The sequence below is a fragment of the Rattus rattus genome, chromosome 12 (genome assembly GCF_011064425.1).
Source record: "Rattus rattus isolate New Zealand chromosome 12, Rrattus_CSIRO_v1, whole genome shotgun sequence".
Classification (NCBI taxonomy): domain Eukaryota; kingdom Metazoa; phylum Chordata; class Mammalia; order Rodentia; family Muridae; genus Rattus; species Rattus rattus.
The window spans coordinates 73,962,268-73,985,112 of record NC_046165.1 but is presented as its reverse complement, the minus strand read 5'-3'; the positions used below and the strand labels follow the sequence as shown (position 1 = coordinate 73,985,112).

The 22,845-nt window shown below is 41.1% G+C and overlaps 1 protein-coding gene across 1 annotated transcript; it reads left to right on the top strand.

Annotated features, from left to right (window-relative positions):
- Positions 1-124: 124 nt before the first annotated feature.
- Ap5m1 (adaptor related protein complex 5 subunit mu 1) lies at positions 125-22,622 on the top strand. Its single transcript, XM_032918171.1, has 8 exons — positions 125-428; positions 6,926-7,571; positions 12,060-12,287; positions 13,609-13,748; positions 14,192-14,277; positions 14,369-14,487; positions 17,361-17,457; positions 21,227-22,622. Exons 1-8 carry the CDS (start codon positions 355-357, stop codon positions 21,307-21,309), a joined length of 1,473 nt encoding a protein of 490 aa, XP_032774062.1. The 5' UTR covers positions 125-354; the 3' UTR covers positions 21,310-22,622.
- The last annotated feature ends 223 nt before the right edge of the window (positions 22,623-22,845 follow it).

Genomic DNA, 22,845 nt, shown 5'->3' with positions numbered 1-22,845 from the left:
CGGGGCGGGCGAAAGGAGCGAGCGGCCGGCTGGCCGCGGAGGCGCTCATGTGAAAGCGAATGACGCGCCTTGAGCCTCGCGGGCCGCCATCCCGGAAGTGGGCGATAAGAGTCTTCCAGTCCCTTGAGATTCCGGGTGCAGGTTCTTAAGACCTTCTGAGGAGTGTTTTACCTTCCTGGAGGAACCAGGAGACTTGAGTCACCTCACCCGGAAGAGCGAGCATCTCCAGTGAACTCTTGCGGCGCCGGGAGAACCCCGACGTTGCGTGGTAGAGTCCTTCCAGAAGGCGGGGTCTACTCTGGCTGGATGGCGACCTTAGTTTCTGTACTGCTCTGATACTTGAGTGGCTTAACCATGGCCCTGCGGGCAGTGTGGCTCATACGTCACGAACCAGGAACTCCACTTGGTGGCACCGTCAAATTCTCCAGGTAATTGAAGTCTGGATCCTCAGGCATGGTGGGTCCAAGGATGAAGCGTGCAGGAATTTTTGTGGTGCACTGAATCTCCGCTCTCCCAGGAGCAGAAAGCTGAGTGCCCTTGGGCAAGTTAAGCTTTCTACGCTTATCTCATATTGTTGAAAGGAATGAGTTGCTTGACACATGTTGCTACATGTTTTCTAATATTACTGTTATTGTATCTTTTCTTCTTGAGACAAGATTCATATACAACGGGCTATCTTAAAACTTGATATGTAGACCAGGCTGGCCTTGAATTTACAAGTACCTGTCTGACTCTGCCTCCAGAGTGGGATTAAAGGTGTGGACTACACCCGGCTATATTATTGTATCTGTAAAATGAATTCCATCTGTTTAAAGATTGGTAGAGAAATGATGAAAGAAAAAAACTTACTGAGCACTAAGCATGTCGGGCTTTTCAACTTTGAATGGCAGAATTATTTCAGAATATTTTAATTCATTTCTACAAAAACTCCTTGTTGAACAAAAGACTTATTTTCGTCAAATCACTGCATCTGACTACTAAAAATCTTTAGAGTTTGCAGCTCCTAGTGAGTGAGCAAAATGGAAGTATGAAAAATTAAATCACAATCACTTTTTTTTCTAGGTCACATAAGTGATTTGGTCCCACTTTTAGAATTTGCCATATCTTACCAAAATAGTTCTATGGAGAGGACTCTGCAGTTCATTATACTAGATACTAACCCCTATAGGCTGCCTTGTCACTTTGCTTGTAGTTTTATTTGCTTTGCAGAAATGTTTTAATTTCATGTGATCCCATTTGTCAGTTCTTGGGGTTGTTTCCTGTTCTCGGCAGTATTCTAATGAGCCTCTGTGTTAGTAAGTAGCTGTGGGATCTTGGAAATCACCAATATACAATACTCCTTCCTGCATGAGAGAAAGAGGGACCGATTTTAAATCTCTACGAATGGAAACCAGTAGGCATGTGGGTGGTGAAACTGAGAAACTCTGTTATTAGGTTTTTGTTGTTGTTGTTTTGAGACAGAGCCTTACTGTATAGCAGTGGTTGACTTGGAATTCATTACATAGACCAGGCTAGCAACAAACTCATAAATATCTTCCTGCCTCTGCCTCTAAGTGCTGGGATTAAAGGTGTACAACCACTGTGGCCCATGTTAGTTTTGCTTAAGTTTAAATAGCACATGTACCTAGTGTCTACCATATTGGACAGTGTAGGTCTAGATATGAATGTATGGTTTTCTTTGTTTACATTCCTTGCTGCCTCTCCCATTCAGAAGAGTGCTATCTATGGTAGACATCCTCAAAAAGGGCCTTAGGACATGATATACTGATTCGACAAAATACTGACAGATCGCTTCCCTGAATGTACTTCCCTGACTCTTATTCTAATTTTACCAATGAAGGAGATCTAATTTCTATTTCTATACCTTTCTGTAACAATATTCATTAGATTTCTGGATTACCTTTTTTGAATTACCCTTACTTTCCAAAGATACCATTTTATCCACTCTGTATAATTCTGTTATATTTAAGTCAATTTGAAGTACATCTTTGAATATGGTGTTAAGTAGGAATTTCACTTTTTCTTTATACTATGTGAGTTTTCCTAACATCATTATGTAAACTATCTCTCCTTCATTGACTTACTATTGATGTTTCTATATTTCTTCATATAAACATTGGTCTGTCTCTGTTCTATTACTTTGTCCTTTTTGTGCCAGGGTTCTGACTTTATATGCATGTATTCGTATCTTAATAGTGTAATAGAAGTGAGACTTTGTTAATTGAAAACGTAAGTTCTCTGAAAAAGTCATGTAGGGCTAAAGAGATGCTCAGTAATTAAGAACATGTCTATTCCCAGCATCCATATGGGACAGCTCACCAGCCACCACTAACAGTAGCCTTATTAGACCCAATATCCTTTTCTGGACTTCAAAGCCATCTGTACTCAAAGGCACATACCTACCCTCACCCCTGCACATATAGACACATAATTGAAAAATGACAAAAATACTTTAAAAGTCATATTAGTTTTTAGAATGCCTTCCCAGTTATACATATTACATACTTTGGAAGACACATTCAGATACGTTTAGATGAGTTTCACTACATGTCTGTGGAGGTAGCAAGTTGGGGGGTCACACAGTTCATCTGTGTGTCACCTTAATTCTATAGTAAATGAATTTCTAGTTTTACGAAGTTCTACATTTTCTGACCACTTGGAGCTGATGTTAAGGCTAATAGATATGAATTAGCACATGCTCTATAACATTTTAGAAAAAAAAAATGTATGATAACGCTAAATTTAAATAACAGCAATAGACCAAAGGAATCTATTCAAGTTGAGCTTGGAAAACCAATGTGTTTATGGGGTTATTTAAGGGAGCGTGGATGACTCACAAGAAGACACACACCAAAGTCACCAGAGTCAATGTTCACCTGGTTCACCTGTTGTTATGGTAGTGGTTGATGTTTTGAGGAGGGAAGGCCTTGAGATGTTCTTGTCAGGGTCTCAGCTGGCTAATAACTTCTGTCTTAGTCACAGTTTCATTGCTATGAACAGACACCACGACCAAGGCAACTCTTATAAGGGACAACATTTAACTGGGGCTGGCTTACAGTTTTAGAAATTCAGTCCATTAAAATGGCAGGAAGCATGTATCATCGAAGCAGACACAGTGCTAGAGAAGGAGCTGAGAGTTCTGCATCTTGGTCACACTGCAGGCAGAACAGACTGTCTTCCAGGCAGCTAGGAGGAGGGTCTTAAAGCCCACCTCCACAGTGACACACTTCCTCAACAAGGCAGCCCCTTCTAATAGTGCTACTCCCTGGGCCAATATTCAAACCACCACAGCCACTCTCCTCAACACAGAGCAGTGTAACTATTGAAATGATCTAATATTTAAACCAATAAAGACACAAGAGGCAGGAGGCCTAAACTGAAGTAAAAACCTGCTAGCCCAGGGAGGTAACTTTATTAACTATATATAAAATATCTATTTACAAGCCTGGTTCTTACAACTAAACTCTAGCTCTTCAGAGATCTCTTTGTATCTGTGTCATACTACCAAGCTAGTTGACCTTACTGCTGAGCTCCTCTAAACCCAAGAGGTCTCCTTAGCTCTCCTTCCTAGAATCCTGTTTTACCTTAGTCCTGCCAGCTGTTTCTCTGTAGTTCCTGCAAACCGAAAGAGAAAATCCCTGTCTTTTACCAGAGCTCCTTCCATAAAGGATCTTCAAAGCTGAGGGAGAGAGGGAGAGAGGGGGGAGAGAGAGAGAGAGAGAGAGAGAGGGAGAGGAGAGAGAGAGAGTGAGCGAGCACATGAGAGCACACACATGCGCGCGCGCGCACACACACACACACACACACACACACACACACACACACTCTCAAATTCGGTCGCTTATAAAGGAAGTCTCTAGCTCTCCCCCATCCCCCATCCCCTTGGCAGGCTGAGCTATGTCACCGTAATGGGTTGGGTGGGGGCGTCCAAGCCAAGTCTCTAGGGGCCAAACCATTTCACCTTTAGAGCAGAAGTAGCTCAAGGCTACCCTACTGACCTGCCTGGAGTCATAGAGCAAGGTACCCAAGACCTCACTCAAACAACTTGCCTTAAACTAGGCAGGAACTTTCCATTCTCTAGCATTCCTACCTATGGAGGGTTTAGAGGCATACCCCAACTACATCTCTTCGGGACACAGCTAACTGCATCTGACAAACACAGTATCTATTTAAGCTTTTATATTTTGCAAGCAATTGGTATGTACAGTGATCAAATATCCTGTAACAATAGCCACACTACTGCATATTCCCTGCCTGCATGCCAAAGAGTAGTGGCTATCGTTTAAGATACAGAAGGCAAGCGGTCTCACTGCAGCAGTCTTGACTATACTATCAGCCTAAGTACAGCTCAGGCTGGTATTCTACCCCACAGCTATAGGGACACTTAAGACTTGAAACAAAACCTAGATTCGTGTGAAATGACGGATTAAGTCATTAAAAAAAAGTTAGTAAACACACTGAGACATTATTTAAGGCTCCAGATTAATTTATTTTCCTTATATTCAACCATGAGGGTTTTATGCTTAAGAATTTTATCTTCCAGGTAACTAGAAAAATAAGAGGTCACTAATGGTGCACTAGCTAATTTCTCCCCTATTCTATCAGAAAAATATATAAGCATCTAATCATTGTAGTACATTGTTTTTAATTATTATCAAACATTAACATCTTGGGGACTAGATTAGAGAAAAACTAATCTAGGTTTTGTTTCAAGACAGGAGTCAGGCCTTAAGGATCCCTATAGCTATGGGGTATAATACCAACCTAAACTGTACTTAAACTGATAGTATAATCAAGATTGTTGTATTACCATCATTTGCCTTCTTATATCTTAAATGACCTTGTAATGGAAATTATTTTTTAAAATTGCTTAGTAGTTACTATTTATTTGGTAGGCTTTTGTTTGTTTTGATGCTGGGAATTGAGCCCTGCATGCTAAATACATACTCTTCCACTAAGATACAACCCTTGACCTGCCATTTGTTTTACAAATAGGAAAATGGGCTTAGGTGAGTGTGTGTGTGTATGACAGGGTTCTCCATAGGAACAGAACTAATAGAATGAATATATATTATAGTGAATATATTGTTCATTATATAATTATACGCACACATATTTATTAAAGTGGCTCACAGGCTGTGGTCCCGCTGGTCCAGCAATGGCTATCCAGCAGTGGAAAGTCCAGAAGTCCAATAGTTGTTCAGACCATGAAGCTGGATGTCTCAGCTGGTCTTCATATGCACTGGAGTCCCCAAGAAGTAGGTTCCTAATGACAGTGTAGGCATGGACTTGCCAATGGAAGTGAAGGGAAGCAGGCTAAGAGAGAAAGCAAGCGTCCTTCTTCTATGTCTTTTGTATAGACTGCAGCAGAAGGAGTGGCCCAGATTAAAAGTGGATCTTCCCACCTCAGAAATCGGGATTAGAAGTGGGTCTTCCCACTTGAAGTGATTTAATAAAGGGAAAAATCCCTCACGGTGTGCCCAGCCACTTGGGTCCTAGTTAACACCAGACATAGTCAAGTTGACAACCGAGAAGAGCCATCAGAGAGTTAGCTTATACATTCAAACATGAGGAGTTAGTGGGTAACTTTGTTCTGGACCTTAAAGTAGAAAGGGCAGGAATAAAGAAAAATGTATTTGTTGAGAGTAAAAACCTGTGTTTAGGAGCTGGTGATTTAGGTCAGTGGTAGAGAGCTTGCTAAGACCTCGGGGTCAGTTCTCAGCCCTGGAGGGAAGTGAAGAAGGCATTAATGGATTCTTGTAAATGACTGGAAGTGCCTGAGCATGGTCTATTTTGTTGTGGGGAAGATAAATGTAAATTAATAAATTTACATTCCCCCCAGAGAATGTAAACCATAAAGGATTAATTTAATTTTCCTCTTTTTTATTTATCTCAAAATATCTTCCAGGACTAGAGAGATAGTGCATGATCACTAAAATGATCTTTCTTATTTTTTCAAGAGTTGGTAAGAACATTCAGGACATCTGTTATTTCACTGTATAAACTTAGTATCATCTCCATAAATGAATCTAAAAGTTTGGAGGGTTAAATATAACCACCTCTTTGTGACTTATCTACTAAGATGTTATTTAAGTTATTTAAAGCTTATTACAGATTCCTAAAAGGAAAAAGGATTTAATATTGGCTCAAAGTTCGAGGGTGTAGTCTCTTAGGATGAAGAAGTCATGGTCCAGGAGCCTGAGGCAGCCGATTGCATTGCTTCTGCAGTCAGGAATCAGAGAGCAGTGAGTGTTGCTGCCCTACTCTCTTTCCATTTTATTCCATCCATGTTCAGGGTGGGGCTTCCAACCTCAACCTAATCCAGAAAGCCCCACAGATATGCCCGGAGATCTGTTTCCCTACGGACTCAGTCCCATCAGGTTGACAATCAGGAGTAACCATGACATCAACCAACAAGGAATCTGAGTGTCTCAAAAACAAAGATTTTGAATTAGAATCATGTGCTCCACCTATTAAAAACACTAAATAAATTGAGCCAGTAACTTTTAGCGTACATAGTACATTTTATCATTTGAGATAACGTACTAAACATGAAGTATTGGCTCCAGTCAGAAGGGAGCAGGTTTAATGGTTCAGGGGTATTTTCCGTGGTAGCGTGTATTATTTATTTGTTGCTTATGTTGTTTGCCTTGTGTTTTAATTCTTGGGCTGGAGAGATGGCTCAGTGGTTAAGAGAACTGACTGCTCTTCCAGAGGTCCTGAGTTCAATTCCCAGCGACCACTTGGTGGCTCACAACCATCTGTAATGAGATCTGATGCCCTCTTCTGGTGTCTGAAGACAGCTACAATGTACTCACATACATACATATAATAAATAAATAAAATCTTTTTAAAAATCTCTTAATTCTACCATTTCAATTTTACTTGAAAGAATCATTTTAATGTCTTTGTTCCCCTAACGCAGACGCTATCCTACTGTTGAAAAGCGAGCCAAGGTCCTCAATGGAGTGAATTATGTTCCTGTACCTGAAGACGGTCCCTTTCTTAAAGCATTGCTCTTTCAACTTAGATTATTGGATGATGATAAGGACTTCGTGGAGAGCCGTGATAGCTGTTCACACATCAATAAAACATCCATCTATGGGCTCTCAGTAGGAGGTGAAGATCTCTGGCCAGTCATCGCTTTCCTGAGGAATGACATGATCTACGCAAGTGTTCCATTAGTTGAACAAGCTCTGTCCCCTCGCCCACCTTTAATTAGTATTAGTGGGGTGTCACAAGGCTTGGAACTGCTTTTGGGAGTACATGATTTTCTTTACTCCAGTCAGAAAAACGACACTGACCTCCACAGCAGACTGAGTCAGTTGCCTGACTTGCTTCTGCAGGCCTGTCCTTTGGGGACTCTATTGGATGCTAACTTGCAGAACTCACTGAATAGCCTTAACCTCGTATCTGTGACTCAGCCACAAAAACAGCCAGCCTGGAAAGTTGGAACATACAAAGGAAAAGCACAGATTTCTATTTCTATCACTGAGAACGTAAAATCCATGCAATATGGTAAACAGGATATAGCAGACACATGGCAGGTCGTTGGGACAGTCGCTTGCAAGGTGAGTTTCCTCCAGCATTTGCTTTGTCATGCCGTTAACACTGAAGGCAGTGAGGTTTGTACCTTGGACTTTACATGTTTAAATGATGTGCTTGTTATCCTTAGCAGCAGCCGTGACACTTTATGTTATCTTTCTGTATTTCCTACAAACTGCTTACTTAATGACTATTATGTAATGAATCATCCCATTGCTCTGAAATAGACATTATCTTCATGGTTCTGTGCATCAGAATCTTAGGAGCCGCTTAGCTGGAACCGTCAGAGCACAGTTTCATGAGCCCATAGTCAAGACGTTGATTCGAGCTATTGTTATCTGAAGATCTGACTGGGGTTGCAGTATCTGCAGCATGACTCACTCACACGGGTGGCAAGTCAGTGCTGGCCAATGGGAGGAGGTCTCGCTTCCACTCCTAGTGATGTCTCTACTGGCTGCTTAAGTGTCTTGATGACTCGGTGACTGACTTCTTTCAGATCAGAGTGTGTGTGTTTGTGTGTGTGTGTGTGTGTGTGTGTGTGTGTGTGTGTGAGGGAGAGAGAGAGAGAGAGAGTGTGTGTGTGTGTGTGAGAGAGAGAGAGAGAGAGATAGGAATCAGGTCCACTATTAAACGAATTGCTTCAGAGAACTTGTGAATATAGCTTCCATTTTTCTAGGAAATGAAGTTGACAAGTCCTGTGACTTTACATCAGATACCAAGAAGAGCTCTTGTTTTTATTTAAATAACTCAGTAGTAGAGTCATCTGTCTTAAAGTTAGAAAGCGTAAGAAAACAGTTGGAATCGTCTCTACAAACAATGGTTAAAGTCAGGTTGAATGGTGATCAAAACTCAAAGTCCTCCAGTTAAACACTGCGTGTATGTGTTAGTAGTAGTCGCAAATATCTTTTCTAGTTCTTTATGTATTTTGGTAACTTTAATGTTTAGTCACTTTAAGTCCTATGAATAAAGTAAGTTTTAAGAACAGAATTAGACAGGGAAATTGTCTCTTTTGAATTAAAGTAACCTAAAAGTTTTTTCTATGCTAAAAATTTCTGTCATGCTCAAAACTGCTTTCAAGTTATCCATCCTGTTAGGAAGAACCACTTTAAGAAGTCTGACAGTCATAAACGATCCCACTCCTCTCCTGAGCACAGTGGAATAGAAAGTAGACAAGGTCACAATTTTTCTTCCGGGATGTGTTGTGATTGACATGGTGTTTACATCTCTATTTACTGAAAAGTTGACCCTAGGGTTTTGTTTTGTTTTGTTTGTGGGAAGTATGGGTTATTCTTTCCTTTCATGGTTTAAATTACCATAATGGAAATCTTCCTTAAATAAAGGAGGAGGGGCTGATGGCTCAGCAAGTAAAGGCACCACCACCAGGCCTGTCCACGCGTGCTGTAGCACACATGCTTATACACATACATACTGTCCACGTGTGCTGTAGCACACATGCTTATACACGTACATACTGTCCATATGTGCTGTAGCACACATGCTTATACACGTACATACTGTCCATATGTGCTGTAGCACACATGCTTATACACGTACATACTCACACACACTAAAATAAATCTATGTACTTTTCTAAAAACTGTTTTAAAATGGGGAGGGAGAATTCAGTATACCTCAACATAACATTAAATGTTTCTCTGATGTGCTTTGCCTCTAAATGTTTCGTGGCCTTCCAAAGTCACATAATTTTACAAATCTTTTATCATTTTTAAAAAATTTTTTATTGGATATTTTTAATTTACATTTCAAATGTTATTCCCTTTCCCAATTTCCTATCCATAAGCCCCCATCCCATCTCCCATTCCCCTTCTTCTATGAGGGTTCCCCCTCCGTAACCACCCCCCTTTCCCGCCCTGACATTCCCTTACACTGGGAGGTCCAGCATTGGTAGGACCAAGGGCTTCTCCTCCCATTGGTGCCCAACAGGGTCAAACTCTGCTACATATACAGCTGGACCCATGGGTCTTTTATCATTTTAAAATAAGATAACCTTTTCTGTGCCTGCTGCTTTTATAGTTCCTAGTTCTGAGGTCCAGATATGCATATGCCAGACTATTTTTAAAAAGAGTACAGATTCTGTCTAGATTGGCAATCCTCATCCTGTACATATGGTTTTTAAGTGACTAGATAGTGGGAAATGTATAACAAGTTTGTATAATGGTACCATTTTTTAATCTCATTGTGAATGGTACACTGCTAGAGAAAATTTAAATGAACGTAATGATGTTTTAAATTTTAATACCCCTTACTATTAAATATTTCTGTATTATCTCCATAAATAACAAATGCAAACTTAAATTCTTAGTAATCTAAAAACATAGCACATATTTTTAAATTCTAGTAAGAATAGTTGTCATTTTAACTTTCAAATTTGAAGTTTGATATTTTTGTAATTGTCACAGGAAGGAAAAAGGCCTTGCTAAGCTACTTGTACCCCAGCACAGTTCGGTACTGTTGAAGTGCTTAAATGTGAGGCAGAAACACTAATGAATTCATACTTGTTAAATTGCACATCAGACTTTACAAAGTCAGATGGTTTGATGGTAAGAGCACTTAGTGTTGCAGAGGACCAGAATTTGATTCCCAGCACCCACATCATAGCTCACAACCGTCTGTAATTTTAGTTCCGAAGAATCTAACACCTCTTCTGACCTCTGTGGGTACTCACAGGCAAACATACATACCATGAAATTAAACGGACACTTAAAACATCACAAAGTAAAAGATTTTATATTGCTATTGGGAAAAATAAATTAGAAAAGGGTGTACTGCAAGCCCTTTTAGGATACCCTATGAATAGCAGTGGATTGATGAAGAGGCACGGAAGCTGCAAGAGGGAAATAACAGAAGCATAAGCAGGTCCATGTAAACGCTGGTGGCACATGGTACATGTGGAGGACTGGGTAGCATCCAGACCTAAGCATTTGCCTGCTGAGTTCTGTCAATGCCTTGTGTCTAATCAAAACAATTGCCACTTTTATGCATCGGTTGGCTAATTGGATCCAGTACCTTACGAAGTCAGTCAGGCCTGGAGAGGGCTCAGTGAATTAGAGTGCTTGCTGTGCTTGCAGAAAACCCAAGTTGGATTCTTATACTCATGCCAGGAAGCTCACAACTAACTGCTTGTGACTCCAGCTCCAGGAGATCTGTTGTCTTCTAGTCCTGGCTTCCAGAGACTCTACTCACTGCACATAGCTACATACAAAACACATGTGCATGATTCAAAGTAAAATAGGAAGTAAGTGTCAAGTTAGAATTAAGGTACAAAGGAGGCCCCGACCATACCTCTCCCCCTGCACCCCCGTTTATACACACGCAAGTAAGATTTGCTGGTGTGGTTTATGAGGTAAGGATAGTCAACCTCAAGGACCAGGGGCTGGGGGATAAGACTTTTCCTCTGGTTTCAGAAACGAGTCACCCAATCCTTCATTCTGGAGCCTGGAATAGGTAGAGAAGTCAGTTCATGGAGAAGTCTGAGAACTGCCATTTCAGCCTGTTGAACGTCAACATAGGAATTTAAGGAGAGGTCTGTGACAGTACTCCATCTGGTCCTGGTAGCCATAGCATAGGAGCTCACGGGAAGACCTTGGGAGCTGTCTCACCTGCCTTCTCTGACCTCCCAAGGATAGTGAAGTCCCTCATGCAAACAAGTCCCACAGAGAAGGGTCTACAAAAGTATGCTGTCAGTAGGACGGCACAGTGTAAGGCTTACACATCACAACGTGAGCTAAGTGTGAAGAGTGCAAGGCTTTCTTTTACACCTTCCTTTGTTCGGTGAGTCTGGGTGCGTGGTGCCACAGTGCACATGCACAGATCAGGACGACTTGGAGAAGTCGGTTCTTTCTCTCCTATCAGGTGGGTCTGGGAATCAAGCTCTGTCTGCCCAGCTTGGCTACAAGCACTTTTACCCACAAAACTATCACACCACACTAAGCAAAATACTATATAGGGGGAAAAAACATACCTGTAAGGGGCTGGCAGGCGTTAAGTGTATATGGAGGTGTAGGATTTCTATGTATTTGTAACATTAAATCAAGGGGCAGAAGACCAGATTTAGATGGGACCCAAACAATGAAAGGCTTGAAAGGAACCCCTCAATTGTCTGAATCCAGATTGAACATAACAAAAGTTGAATTACAAGTCAGCAGTGTGCCTGGCATTGATGAAGATCCGATGGACTAGAAGAAAGCAGATCTAGACACAGCTACTGAGCTGCGAAGTTGCGAGGACCTGCGTGAACATGGTTGCAAAAGAGCCGAGAGAAACCAGTGAGGGCTAGTAGCTTTTACAGGACCTAAAAGGTAAGCCAAGGGGCCTGTGAAGGCTCTCTGAACCACTGCCTTGGTTAATGGCATTAAATTGTCAATCAGAAGACAGTGCTAAGACAATACTTCCTAGAGAGACATTAAATTAGGAGAAGCGACTTGAATTCAGAAAAGCCACAGAGAAGCTGCGTCATTCTAAGATCTTGGTGATACTTGTTTCTTGTGTTGCAGTGTGATTTGGAGGGAGTCATGCCAAATGTCACCATCAGCTTGAATCTGCCCACCAATGGGTCTCCACTTCAAGACATTATTGTTCATCCTTGTGTGACTTCTCTGGATTCTGCCATCCTGACCTCCAGTAGCATTGACACAGTAGATGACTCTGCATTCAGTGGGCCATATAAATTTCCATTCACTCCACCCTTAGAGTCCTTCAACTTATGCCACTACACTTCTCAGGTAAGCGTTTTTTGAAAACTTGAGACATTGTTGCTAGGTTTTTAAATGCTCGCAGAAGTTTTCCTGAGTAATTTACAAGACAGAGTGGTAAAGAAGATCAAAGTTCAGTTCTTTGAATGGGCTCATATCTGATGCCTGTAACAGCATTAATTTTCAATGTCAGTGAAGTTTTTCTTTTTAATCTTTAGCTAGGAATGTTAGGTTACAGGTTTTAAATATAAACATGAAATAATTCTAATGGCAGGAATCCTTAGCTAAATAAGTATATGTTAGTAGTAGCTATTAATACTGCTTATGAGTGTGGTATGTCAGACACTGTCCTAGGCTCTTTGTGTGCCTTTTTCTAGTAATTTAAACAAATCTTAAAGTAGATGTTATCTCTGTTTTACATGAGGAAAATCTTAGAGAAGTCGAATGATCTGCACAGAATCCTCTGACTGATAAGTGGAAAAGCTTGGGTTTGAAGCCAGATCCTCCAGGTCCCCAAAGCCTAATGTGTTTCCTACTATATTCTGTCATTTGCCTCTTGTCCTGATTATCTCAACCAGCATGTTAGAAAGTCTTGTTCAAGGTACATTGACTAGAAGTCATTTGAGAGGCCAACAGGAATTCTCATTAAAATTCAAGAGAAGAAATATATCTAGGCTACCTGAGAATTAGAATCTAAGTTAAACCCTTATCTTCTGAGTCCTCACTGTCTCATCTCTGCTTCTGTCTTCTCTGTCTTTTCAGTTTCTCTGCTTGTACATGCTCTTACAGCTAGAGCCTACATATAAGGGAGAACCTCCCTGTGTGTTGTTCAAAAGTACCAATAAGTGGCATAAGCTTTTAATCCCGGCCCTCAGGAGGCAGAGGCAGATGAATCTCTGAGTTCAAGGCCAGCCTGATCTACAAATCAAGTTCCAGGACAGCTAAAACTACACAGAGAAACTCTGTCTCCAAAAACCAAAGCCAAATAGCAACAACCAAACAATTAACTCACACCAGCATGCAGACAGTTTCCTCTTCAGTCATTACTGACCAGTTAAGCCATTCCTGAGGAGGGGGTTGGAGAGGAGAAGCAGCACAGTCACAGGATAGGAAAGGAGCAGCCAGAAGTGCGGGCAGTGTGTGTGGAGTACGGCCTGTGCTGCAGTTCTGAGAACATGAAGGGACAATTATAGGAACAAGTGTGTATGCCCAGGTTCCTTTCTCGTGTCTGTTCTCGAGGCAGAAGACTCCGCCTTCAGGATGAGTGTAGATCCCCACTGTTGGGAAAGCAGTGTAGAGCCGCCCTCTCCCTATCTCAGCCATACCCGTGTATATGACTGTCTGTTTTCAGGTTCCTGTCCCACCAATACTGGGTTCTTACCACATGAAAGAAGACGGAGCACAACTGAAAATAACAGTTAATTTAAAACTACACGAAAGTGTGCGGAATAATTTTGAAATCTGTGAAGCTCACATACCTTTTTACAACAGGTAGTGATAAATAATATGGCACTCTAATTGCTGTCCTCTCGCTTTTTCTGGTCTACATATAAATCAGTCTTAACCAACAACAACCTGGCGAATTAGCAGTTGTAACAGATCCATTCTGTTAAAGTGCAGTCTGCAGAATGGCTGTTTAAAAGTATACTTAATAGTAAAATCACAACTTTAATTTACACCCATGCATGTGATATGGCTGCTATCCATATGACTTTATAACTGTCTCTAGGAATACTAATGTAGGGTATAGGTACCGTAAATGCTTATGTGGTTTCTGCTGTTCTCTAAGATCTGTATTATTAGTCATTCTCTTCTGCAGTTGGAATACAGATCTGCCTTTATGATGTAAATATAGTAACAAGATTTGACTCATCTCTTTAAAATGTTTGTCTGGGATTTTCTTCTAGTCTATTTTGTTTTGTTTTGTCTTAAAGAGGTCCAATTACCCATTTGGAATACAAAGTTAGTTTTGGTCAACTTGAGGTGTTTCGAGAAAAAAGCTTATTGGTCTGGATTATTGGTAAGCAAGGTTTTACTTACTGATCTTTTTTTCTCTTTTCCTGTAGAACTTTTTGTTTTAGAATAACCGATTGGTACATTTGTGGTTTTAGGCCAGAAGTTCCCCAAATCAATGGAGATTAGCCTTTCAGGAACTCTAACTTTCAGAGTTCGGGGCCATAACAGGCAGCCGTTTGACCACATTTGTATTGGAAGCACAGCATATGTAAAGGTAAGCACGTGAAGCACTGTCAGAACCGCCTCCTTCATTCCTAAACTGCACATGTAGTTGAGTTTTACTGTTTTCCAGCAATTTAAATCTTTTCTGTGCTTTTCCTGTAGCTAAGTCTTTCTTAAGAAACGTGTGTTGGAGTCGTGTTTGTTCTGCGATGTTTGTTTTTGTTTTGTTCTTCTATTTTTGCTCTGTTAAGACAAGATGTCTGTCATGGCCTCAAGCGTGGGTCCCTCCTGCGAGCTCCTGCTCAGCCTCTCCTGAACACTGGGATTACAGTCGCGAGTCAGCACAGTTGACCAGGAACAGCCATTTAGTTGTGAGTCAGCACAGTTGACCAGGAACAGTCATTTAGTTGTGAGTCAGCACTCTTAACTGACTCACTAAGTTTCACTAAATACTTAAATTTTAAGAGAAGTAGTTAAGAATGACCTAACATTACAGTTTAAACTACCCAACTCTTAGTTGTCAAATTAGATTTGTATTCAAAAACAAGATAGAGCCCTTGGTCTCTAGGGCACGTCCAAGTGTGGATTAGTGACTCTCAGTACTAACTGCTTCTGGTGTCTCAGAGAGAACAGGTCCTTCTGCCAAAGCAGACCGAGGACAGGAGAGAGACACATGAATGTTGACAAATGTCTTCATCTGAAAATCGGGTTAAGGGATAGCAAGATGGCCCAGCAAGTCAGAGCATTAATCTAAGTTCAGTCCCTGTATAGGGTGGAAAGCACCAGCTCTCAAAAACATTGTCCTCTGACTTCTAGGTCCACACGTGGGGTACACGTGCCTGTATTTACACACTCACAGCACACACAGGTCACATGCTTACATAAACACAATACATATTTCCAAAGTGTCTTAAGAGAGTGAAGAGAAGTCAACAGGGTTTCAGAAGCCTGCGCTGGAACTGTAGGTTCTACACAGGAAGGGCAGGTAATTCAGGCTGGACCAGAGAGGGCGTGCATCCTTTATTCCGTTGGTAGATGTTCTAGTTCTTCAGAATGGTTCCTTATGAGTGTTAGTCTGCAGGGGATGAGAGGAAAGTGCATGATGGCAGAGGCTGTGTGAGTCTTACTATTCTTTGTTTTATTCTCAACATCTAGTCCATTGCATAAATATTTGCTAAATGTATGTATCAATGTATGTATTATGTATGTCTGGTAATACCAGCATATCTTAATGTGTCTAACAGGCAGCTAAAACCATAGATTCACCTGAGAGAGCAGCTCCATATAAGGACTTAGGAGTAGCTATGGAAAAGGAAGGGTTTAGGCGAGGAAATGAATACAATCAGAATAAATAAAGGAAAATAAGGGAAAATTCAGAGGAGTCAATAAGAAAAATTGCCGGAGGGAGTTGGGGATTTAGCTCAGTGGTAGAGCACTTGCCTAGCAAGCACAAGGCCCTGGGTTCGGCCCCCAGCTCCTAAAAAAAGAAAAAAAAAAAAAAGAAAAAAAGAAAAATTGCCGGAGTAACCAGGAAAGTTACAGGAAAACAGAACAGTGTGCTCTCAGGATACCAGCGATGAGAGATCCACAAAGGCAGTGGTGGTGGGTTCTCCAGTTCTCCAGTACACTGCTGAGAACTCGTTTTTCCTGACTGAGCTGTGACTTCGTCTACTATTTTGTTTTAAAGATTATTAAAATTCCTGAATTTCTTCCCAAAAACACCATGTGAGATGTTACTACACTGTATGCACACCATGGGTAGTTTTTTTTAGAAATTTCTCTCATTTTATTAACCAGTTCCAATCTGATTAAAGTCATATAGTAAATATGGAAATGAGCCTTGTCTACCTAAACTCTATAAAAGATTCTGGCAGTCTAAAAATTATTATACACACACCAAAAATTGGAGAAATTTGCAGAGAAGAGAGAAGGAAACAGTACAAGGCTTGGGATGTTACTCAGAGGTGGAAGGCTTGCCTGGAATGTACAGACTCTGGGCTTAGTGTAAGGATAGCAGGGTCTTGCAAGATGAGGTGTTTACTCACACAGAACTGAACCGCAGCAGAAGGGGGCTGGAAAGGTATACTGTGTCAGCGCTTACACCTCCGTGGAATACCTGGTGCATACAGTGGTGACCTCACACCCCCATGGACCCCAAAAGCTGTAGGTTTCACTTTAGAAAAGTTTTCTAGATGAGGGCAGGGATAATGTGGTTAACAGTTCTGTAAAAGTTAGACTTTGGTTATCAAAACAGTAAGTAAAGCAGGCCTGATGCTTCTTGTCATGACTGCATTTTTGTGCTTTGGTAAAGAGCATGTACAGCCTCCATGTAAGGAGTGTGACTGGGGCTTGTGACCTGGCTCAGTGGTTAAGAGCACTTGCTGAGGCCGCTCTTCCAGAGGACTCAGGTTCCATACCCAGCACCCACATGGTGACTCACAGGCTTCTCTAACTCCAGCTTCAGGGGATCCAGCTCCCTCTTCTGGCCTCTGAGGGCATCACACACAGCCATGCATGCAGGCAAAACACCTATACTCATAGAAATTGATTAATTAATTGTAAAAGTGTAATCTGAATGTATCACTGATAGCCTGCTGGGGAGAAAAGACTGATACATCAGACAGCACAGCAGAAAGAGCAGTTCTTCGTACAGACACAGCTCTGCTGCTGCACACTGAGTGCTAAGTGCTTCACTGTGTGCACCCAGTTCACAGTAGTGGAGTGCTGGGTGTGTGTTAAGCACTCAGAAAGAACAGAGCTAGTGCAGGGGTGGGGGGGGACACACACATTTATTATGTGTTCTCACAATTGTGGTTTAATATTTGTGTGTAAACGTTATGAGCTATCAGGTAAAGCTTTAAAAATGGTGAAAGGGAAACCGTGGACATGCTATCATTCAGCTGAATGTCTCTCTCATTTCCCCAGCTTAATTTTAGGATTGCAGATTATACACTCACCGGATGTTACGCAGATCAGCATTCGGTTCAAGTGTTTGCTTCAGGAAAACCAAAGATAAGTGCACGTAAGTCAAATCGATTCAAACTAAAGAATGCCGACATGTTGTCACTGCCTAAGGTAGGATAAAAATGTAATGAAACGTGGAGATCGGAGAATAATCCCATTTTATACAAGTTTCTGTGGCTTGGTCCACTCCCACGTAACCCTTTGTAAACTTTGCGTTTAACTACCTGTGTTTAAACTACCTGTTTCTGCTTGACTACAGTCTGGGTGAGCAGCGTCCAATGGTGTGTATAGTATATATGGATTTGACTTGCGCTGGTTATATTAAACTCTTGTCTGGCTTCATTGTCTTTTCTGTGTAACTTTGGAGAAGCTAATGAACTTCTTAAAGTTTTAGTCTCTTCATTTATAAAGGAAAAGTAAGAGGGAACTGTTTACTGCTCTAAAAGACGTGAGGCCTGGGAGAATGGAGTCTAAAATGAGGCTGACTAAAGTTTCATGCAATGGCTGACTTAATTCAAAGCATCAGACAGTTTATACTGTGGGGGTTAAGAGGAGTCAGACAAATGAAATGTACAATCACAAGGACAAGTTGCATGTAGTAGACAAGTCACACATGGGAAAAACATGTTTTTCCATTGAGTCATCTAAACAATAACAATATCCAGTTGTAATGAGCGATCGAAAGTAAATTCACTGCTATTTCGCTACTCCTGGGAGGGACACGAAAACACGCTCTAACAATTCCATCTTTTTGAAGAAACTGAGGTCACAAGACTTTGGTGGTGTTCTCTTATGGTTTTCTTCAAAGCTGTCAGGATTCCCTCTTAAGACTCCACCTTTGGGCTGGAGAGATGGTTCAGTGGTTAAGAGCACTGACTGCTCTCCCAGAGGTCCTGAGTTCAAATCCCAGCAACCACATGGTGGCTCACAACCATCTGTAATGGGATCTGATGCCCTCTTCTGGTGTGTCTGAAGACAGCTACAGTGTACTTCTACATAATAAATATAATAAATAAATCTTAAAAAAAAAAAAAAGACTCCACTTTTACACCATGTTCCAGTGGGACCAGCCAGATGGCTCAGTGGATAAAGTCACTTGTTTTCAAGCCTGGTGGCCCGAGTTCTATCCCTGGGACCCACACAGTGAAGGAGAGCCTTCCCTCTAAGTCTGAGTCCCTCTGAGTCCTGTGGCACTCATGTGCACACGCAGACTCTTCTTTATGTAATAAAAAGTTAGAAATGGCAATGTTATGTACCTAATGATCTTTATAAATAATTAATATCTATTGGACATTTAGCTTAATATATAGGTTAAAATAGTGAATGTTTATTATTTTAGATTTTAAGTCACTTTTAGTAACTATCCTAGTGAGCGTTATTTAGCGTCCTCTCCATTTTACCAGTGGGCAGAGCAGAGGAGGGGACTTCCTGCCCTCACTGACTTGACTGTAAGACACACTCGTATGCACCAACTGCTTTATGTAACAATATGTACATATACATTTTAGGCAAATATATCAGGAGGTGGAAAGTAAAGCTTGAATGGCACAGAAAAGTAGATAAAATGAAGTAGCTGGGGAAAGGTGGGGACATGTCCCTCTGACATCTAGAAGAATGTCACACACCCGTATGGGAACAATCCCACTGATGCAGGCTCTCATACTTAGGTGCACTTGTTGTTGTTTGGTTTGCAGGGCTTGAGTTGCCACTCAGGGCCTCAGGCTGCTAGGCAGGGGCTCTAGCTGAGCTGCGCCCATGCTCTCAGACCTAGATCTCTAAAACTAAGAGCTAAGGTCCCTGAAGACTGGAAGGATGGGACAAGATCGTAATTATACATGGATGCCTCAGAAGAAATAGAAAGCTCTGAACTACAGAATTGTGAGCACTGTCTGCGAATGGCAACAATTGTGTGTATGGAATCATAATAAGCCAGTCTTCTTTACTGTGTTATTCCTGGGTTTTCCTCCAGTGGATTTTTGCTGTTTTTAGATGAAATGATGAAGGTGTGTCCGTAGTGCATATGTTCTGAAATCGACGAAGATGTGCTCAGAGTGTGTATGTCCTTTTATGAAAGTGTAATATTAAACAATCATTATTGTGTCCAAATAGAAACAGATGAATATTTTTGATTATCTGTGACAAATGTAATCTTTAGATAATGACTAAAATATATTTAAGCACTTTATTAGTATTTACCAAACAACATAATTTTAGAAAGCATAGTTAAGAATAGGAAGTTTCTCTGATATACCCTTTCTAAACATTAGTAATCTATCTTATTTATTTATTTATTGAGACAAAGTCTCAACTGTGTAGCCCAGGATGGCCTCAGATGCCCAAGTCCTGGGGGTCAGAGGTGCATGCTATGCTAGCATGCCCAGCTTCTGCTTGCCCTTTATATAAATATACCGAACGCAGAGTTCATTTCAGATGAACCGCTGCTGGTCCTTTCATCCACTCAGACCTCCGTCGTGCCTCACACTGAATATCTGGTTTGGTTCTGCAAATAGTTTAGTGAAAATGTCCATTTTAATAGTAGCATTTTTCACCTGTGGCGTGCCTGGCACAGTTTCTCTGTGTTTTATGTGTTTAACTCACCAAGCCTCATAGCGCCTTATTGTTGGCATCTCTGTTTTATGGCTGGAGACACTGATGGAGCAGAGATGAGATGAGGGCCATCGAGGTAGTAAATGGCATTCCTGAGATTCAAACACAGGCGGTTGGCCACCAGAGCCTGTCCTTCTGCTATGCTGCCTCCCAGTATTATCAAAGTAGTAAAGGAACGTGATGTAGCCTATATTGTGTTCATCTAAAGAGCACGAAGAAAGGTTGAAAAGGCTGAGCTATATAGTCAATGATATATATATATATATATATGTGTGTGTGTGTGTGTGTGTGTGTGTGTGTGTGTGTGTGTGTGTGTGTGTGTTTCCAAGTAAGCATGATTTCATCAGTTTTATAGCTTCTGAAACGTTGGTTCAAGGAGGTTACCATTGGTCCAGAGTTGCAAAGCTGTTAAAAAGCAATGCTGAAGTTAGAGCCAAACCATAAGAAACCAGGAAGCAGCCTCTTCAGAGTCTCGTGAAGAAGATGGTTGTTATTCATCTCTCACTCTTTGATTTGAATAATGAATACCTCAACTAGAATTTGGGACTTGGTAGAGGTCATAAAGGGAAAACCAGGGCTGGAGAGATGGCTCAGTGGTTAAGAGCACCAACTGCTCTTCCAGAGGACCTGGGTTCAATTCCCAGCAACCACATGGTGACTCACAACCATCTGTAATGGGATCAGATGCCCTCTTCTGGTGTGTCTGAAGACAGCTACAGTGTACTCATACACAAATAAATAAATAAATGTTTAAAAAAAATAAAGTAAAATAAAGGGAAAACCAAAAAGAAATAATGAAATATTTTTACCATTAAAGAAATGGTTCTGGGTTGGGGATTTAGCTCAGTGGTAGAGCACTTGCCTAGCAAGCACAAGGCCCTGGGTTCAGTCCTCAGCTCTGGAAAAAAAAAGAAAAAAAGTTAGAAAAGTAATGGTTCATTAGAAATACAATTAGAGATGTAGGGAGAATAAACATTTGGTATAAATGAGATATTTCATGTAAGTTTCAGTGTGGTTTACCCAGATAGTTATGTGCTCATCTCATAGGGGTAAAATTGTAATGAAGCCTTGACAGAGTAATAAGTGTTAATATTCCAAAGTTATTACCATGTCATGGCTGCCCCCCACAAATTAAAAAACTAATGGCTTTGTTCTCTTATTGAATTTTTGCTAAGCTTAAACATTTTTATCACTAATTTCTTTTCTTTCTCCTTTTGTAGATCGGAAACTAATTTCTTCTGATTATTACATCTGGAATTCTAAAGCATCTGCTCCAGTAACATATGCATCATTGTTACCATGACTTTTTTCATATTCAAAGGGATTTATATGATGGTAACATTCTGTAGTAGAATCATAGTATTTTAATTTTTTACATGCGTTCACACCACTTATGACTGAAAAATTAGAGTGATTTCTTTATGAAAACATTCATAATTTATGTTTTCAGTCTGGTGCAGTGTGAAAGAATATTTTCAAGGCTAACGTCTCCCCGGTTTTTGTTACCCTCTAATTTCATGCCACCACAACTCAGAATGTATAAAAGCAGTGGTTGGCTCTGGCCGAAGACTGGTCCTGAGTCTGCCACGCACTCCTTCCTTTTCCATGGCAAGACAGTGCTTCAGTCAGAGCCCCTTCCTTGAGGAAGAGCTCGGCCTTTCCTGGTGCAGGTTCAGACAGCCATCCTATGGGCTGTAGTCGATTTACAAGGAAACTGTGTGCTTACCCAAACCTCAGTACAGACAGTGCTACTACAGAATACCCATGGTCTGGTTAAGTAGTCATAAACGGCTTCTTTCAAAGCATTTGGGAAAACGTTCAAATAGTAACCTGCTCTTCATCGCATCCCCTACCGGCCAATAGGCCTCCATGGTTCTGTTTACGTTCTAGAGCTACTGTCTTTCTGAAACAGGCTCTCATGAAACTTGGGCTGGCCTGGGCCTCACTGTGTAGCTCAGGATGATCCCTCTCAAGTGCTGGGGTTACAGTGGTAAACTACCATGTCCAGTGCCCTTCTAGGGATCGAACTCAGGGCCTCATGCTTGCCAGACCAGGACCCCAGAGCTGAGCCATGACTCTGCTGCTCTAGGGCTGCCGTAACCAAGGCAGTAGGGTGACAGAACAGCTGTCCAGGATGCCAGTGGACCTAAGGCTGCCGCAGTGAGCCTCGTGACCTGTGATTACGTAGTCCCTGGACACGTTTAGATAATTGTAGGTATCACAGTGTTTGTTTGTTTGTTTGTTTGTTTGTTTGTTAATTAAGCTGTTGATGAATGGACTTAGGTAAGCACCCAGAAGCCTTCCTGTGGGTATCATTTAGACTTACTTAATATAGCACTTTTTCTTTAGGTCTGTCCCCATCATTTCTTTTTATCATTTTCTTGATTCCTTAAAAACTGTCTTTCCATGCTCCTTATCCTCTCCCATTTCCGCAATTCCACAACATATCTTTGTTCAAGGCAGCGTGCTGTCCTCAAATTTGGCTTTAAGTGACTATTTTAAAAAGTCTGAAGATCCCAGGAACTTAACTGATGCCAAATTTAGAAGCCTGACAAAAATATGAGTTACAGAATAATATTTAATTAATTTAATTAAACTTATTCGGGGTTCTGTTTCTTTTTTGTCTTTTTTTTTTTTTTCGTCTTCTCAATGCTTAGAAGAAGCTGCTAATTCTTAGAGTAAAACTACAGTCATTGAAGGGAAAGTAGATATAAATTTAGGACTTGAAATCAATTTTTAGAGTCAGTCCTATTCATTAAAAACCCTTATTGCCCTCAAAACATTATCCCAGAATAAAGTTCTCTTCTCACAGCGCTCCTGAGGAAAGGGGGAGAGGGGA